This window comes from Phaseolus vulgaris, chromosome 2 (genome assembly GCF_000499845.2).
Source record: "Phaseolus vulgaris cultivar G19833 chromosome 2, P. vulgaris v2.0, whole genome shotgun sequence".
NCBI classification, from domain to species: domain Eukaryota; kingdom Viridiplantae; phylum Streptophyta; class Magnoliopsida; order Fabales; family Fabaceae; genus Phaseolus; species Phaseolus vulgaris.
Window position 1 is genome coordinate 43,347,787 of NC_023758.2, and position 4,183 is coordinate 43,351,969.

General features: G+C 40.1%; 1 protein-coding gene across 1 annotated transcript; it reads left to right on the forward strand.

The window, feature by feature from the left end:
* The first annotated feature begins 2,258 nt into the window (after positions 1-2,258).
* Positions 2,259-3,671, forward strand: LOC137809520 (uncharacterized). The gene has a single exon (XM_068610628.1). It carries the CDS (start codon positions 2,259-2,261, stop codon positions 3,669-3,671), a length of 1,413 nt encoding a protein of 470 aa, XP_068466729.1.
* The last annotated feature ends 512 nt before the right edge of the window (positions 3,672-4,183 follow it).

Consider the following 4,183-nt stretch of genomic DNA (forward strand, 5'->3'; position numbering starts at 1 on the left):
AACATTTGAAAAAACAACAGATAGAGTCCATGTTACGAGTAGGCCATCAATATCCTAAAGATATTACTTATAATTAGGAAGAATGAACAAAATTTGATCATGTGCATGTGCATAGGTATAATCAAGAAAATTCTAAGCTTAATGTTCAAGAGATAGTCTCACCTTACCTTGGTCAACGACCAATGCTGTAGACAATTAAATTAAATGATTGATGATGTGATTGTAGATAGTTTCAAACTCTTCAATTGTTTTATCCTTACCTTATTGCCATTTGTTTCTTTTTCCATTTAACATTAGTGACATTTATTGACCCAATGTACAACCTCCACAACATTTACAATGTTTATGAAATTTAGTTTCATCCAATTAAAAATGATGATTAATAATATACTTTTATGGTACCAAATTTCACACCTAACTTTCACACAATATAAATATTCAATCTCGAAGTAGTCAGAGTAATTATTACCTCACTTTCTTGAAATTTGTGTACTTAATCACAAGTCATTATTTGCAATTATAAATATTATCAGCATAATAAAATAAAAAATATATTAAAAAATATATATCACATATTTAAATAATGAAATATTTCACATAGTAATTAAAATAAAAAATAATTTATTAAATAATATTTTTAATAAATCAAAAAAATTATTAAACAATTTATTAGATAATTTCATTTTGTATTGTTTATTACATTCCAAATCATTTTGTTATTTTTTATTATTTTTTCATTATTAATAAAAAATTATTAAATAAGCAAAAAGTATTGATTCTAAATAAACAAAGAAATCATGCATAACAAGTACAACTTCAATATAAAAATAAAACATTTGAAACCATTGTTGTCATACACAACTTCTGTTGATTAAATTTGCACTAAAGTCGTACTTACGATGCATGTCTTCTCTCTTTTAGAAAACAAAATCTTTTTGGCCATGCAAGACTTCTAACAATTAGTAGATACTTAACCAAATTAAATTCGAATTTAAAAAGCACAACTTTTGTCCGTGAAAATTTTAAGGCGAAAGGTGTCTTTCATATCCTTACTTTTTTTTAAAAAAATCAAAGTTGTAGTGTTTAATAAACACAATTTTCTTTATATAAAGTCATGTACATTAAACATGACTTTTTAATATAAAGTATTTAACTAATACATTTGTAAGTTATATATAATTTAATCTTTATGTAATTTAAAACTTATAATTTACATTCTAATTTCATTTTTTGTTTTTTTTTTGTTTAAATATTGTGTGCAAAAGAAAAAAAAAAGAAAAAGTAAAAATAAATGACCAACATGTTATGTATAATATGTAACTAATCAATTGTTTAATCTTAAATTAGTTAATTTGCATCTTAATATGGCAAAGAATATTCTATCTCAATATTAACAACATATATATAACTTAATATTATAAGATGTTATATCTCAATATTAATAATATATATGGCACTTGAGTCTTTGTATCTATTAACTAAATGTTCTCGTATGTCAATACAGTCCCACATCGCTAAGAAATCGAGGCCAAGGGCAGTTTATATACTCCCTCCTCACTTCACCCTTCGAGGCGCCTTTTAAGGACAAAACCGTGACGGAGCACCAACCTCCAAAGCGGACAATACCTCGAATGCGGTGATTGACCCTAGTGATGTTGTCCAACGACTTGAGGTCGGAACAATGGCGCCCACCGTGGGGCCGAAGAGGCTCCTTCGCCCCTCAACTAGGGGGACAAACTCCCCTTAGACCTCGACTGGGGGGCTTGTTCCCATATGCCAATACAGTCCCACATCGTTCAAGAATCGAGGCCAAGGACAGTTTATATACTCCCTCCTCCCTTCACCCTTCGAGGCGCCTTTTAAGGAAAAAACTGTGACGGAGCACCGACCTCCAAAGCGGACAATACCTCGGAGCGGTGATTGACCCTAGTGATGTTATCCAACGACTTGAGGTCAGAACAATGGCACCCACCGTGGGGCCGAGGCAAAATTTCAATTTTTAAAGGCGCCAAGAGGAAGAAATCGCCTTATTGAGAGAGCAGAATGCACGACTCCAGTGACAGGTCGATAATCCCGAACGAGAAGGCCAATCCTGCTTCCAGAGCTGAAACAGTCGAAAGAAAGTCAAGTAAAAGGGGTCATCCTTTTACAGACGATTCATCACCACACCACTTCCTGACAAATGGAGAGGCATCACCATTAAACTCTATGACGGCTCGACCGACTCGGACGAGCATTTAAATGTTTACAAGACGCAAATGACTTTGTATACCACAGATAATAATGTGTGGTGTAAAGTATTCCCCACGTCGCTTCAGGGAGAACTTCTTACCTGGTTTACAGAGCTGCCTCCGAACTCCATTGACAACTTTGACATCCTAGCCGTGAAATTCTCCACTCAATATGCCACCAGCCGACCGCATCACATGTCCTCCATGTCTCTCCTAGCGGTACAACAAGAAAAAGGTGAATCTCTCAGAACCTTTTTAGATAGGTTCAACAAAGCATGTATGAACATCCGAGGGGCTCAAACAGGAAGTTGCATTACTGAAAGTCTCATCAAGAAGCCGTCTCAAGACATGGAAGACCTTCGAACTCGAGCAACCAAATTCATGCAAATCGAGGAACACATTGACTACCACCAACGGTTCAAAGCCGTCGGATCCGGAGTCCTCAAAGACCAAATACCGAGCAAAGAAAGAGAAATTGAGATCGAACGTACCGACCGAACCACTCCAAGATCCGACCAGAATAGAGGAGGCCGAATTTCCAGGTTTAACAGTTACACCCCTTTAACTGTTCCGCGGGGACGAGTCTTAGATGAAGCACTACAAACGGACTTAATCCCGACACTAAAGCGATATCAAACGCCACCAAATGCTGATACTGCTAAGCATTGTCAGTACCATCGAAACTTCGGCCACACGACCGAAGGATGTCAGGCGTTGAAGGACAAAATCGAAGAGCTCATCCAGGCTGGCCATTTGCGGCAGTTCGTCAAGAGGACAAGGAATTCAAGATCCCCACCACGGAGTACCGACCGTCCATCCCGTGGTGTCGACCGGTCATACCGTAACAATTACAAACGCCGAACTGACCATAGCCAGGCTTCGCGGAAACGCAGTGAAAGCCCCGTTCGGCGTACACGCGCCTGTAGCACAAGTCCCGATCGAAACGCCCGCCCTCGCCAACGAGTCCGCGAAGTCATCAACATGATTGCTGGACCCGTTACCTTGGGCGAACCGAACCATGAAGCAAATTATATAGCCAGGGGCTTCGCCGGTGGTGGGTGCTCAAATTCCGCCCGAAAGAAACATCTCCAGGACATCCAGTCCGCTCATGCTACCACGAGGAGGCGTCCACACATACCTCCGATCACTTTCACTGACAACGACTTCACAGCCATAGATCCAGCCCAGGACGACCCTATGGTAATCACCGTGGAAATTGACAAGTTCGCAATTGCCAAGACTTTGGTAGACCAAGGTAGCTCGGTCGACATATTATACTGGGAAATCTTCAAGAAAATGCGCATCCCAGAAGCAGATATTCAACCCTATAACGAACAAATTGTAGGGTTCTCAGGTGAACGGGTCGACATTAAGGGGTATATAGACTTATATACAACCTTTGGTGAGGAAGACGGTCTCCACAAAACAATAAACGTATGATATCTTCAGGTTAACGCTCAAACTTCCTACAACATCCTGCTCGGTCGTCCGTCCATCAACAGATTAAAAGCCATTGTTTCCACCCCACACTTAGCCATGAAATTCCCTTTGGCAAATAACGACATCGCAACAATCCATGTCGATCAAAAAACCGCTAGAGAATGTTATGTCGCAAGTTTGAAAAGTGAGCCAACTCGACGGCTCTACACGACCAATCTGGACGACCGACTTCCGCAAAAAAGAGGACGATCCCCGATCCGACATTCCGGACGACGCATGTCCCGGCGACAAATGATAGCCCTTGTTGATCTCGACCCTCGTATGGACGATCCCCGTATGGAGGCAGGAGAAGACTTGCATCTGTTCCCACTTCGCGACGATCGCCACGCTACACATATCGGCACTTCACTGAAGCCGAACGACCGAATGGCCATCGGCACGACACTTGTCAAAAATGCCGATCTGTTCGCATGGACAGCCGCTGACATGCCTGGCGTAGACCCACAGGTCAT

What these genes read in the sequence shown, in the direction of transcription:
- LOC137809520 (XM_068610628.1), top strand. Translation starts at nt 2,259, where the DNA reads ATGACTTTGTATACCACAGATAATAATGTGTGGTGTAAAGTATTCCCC.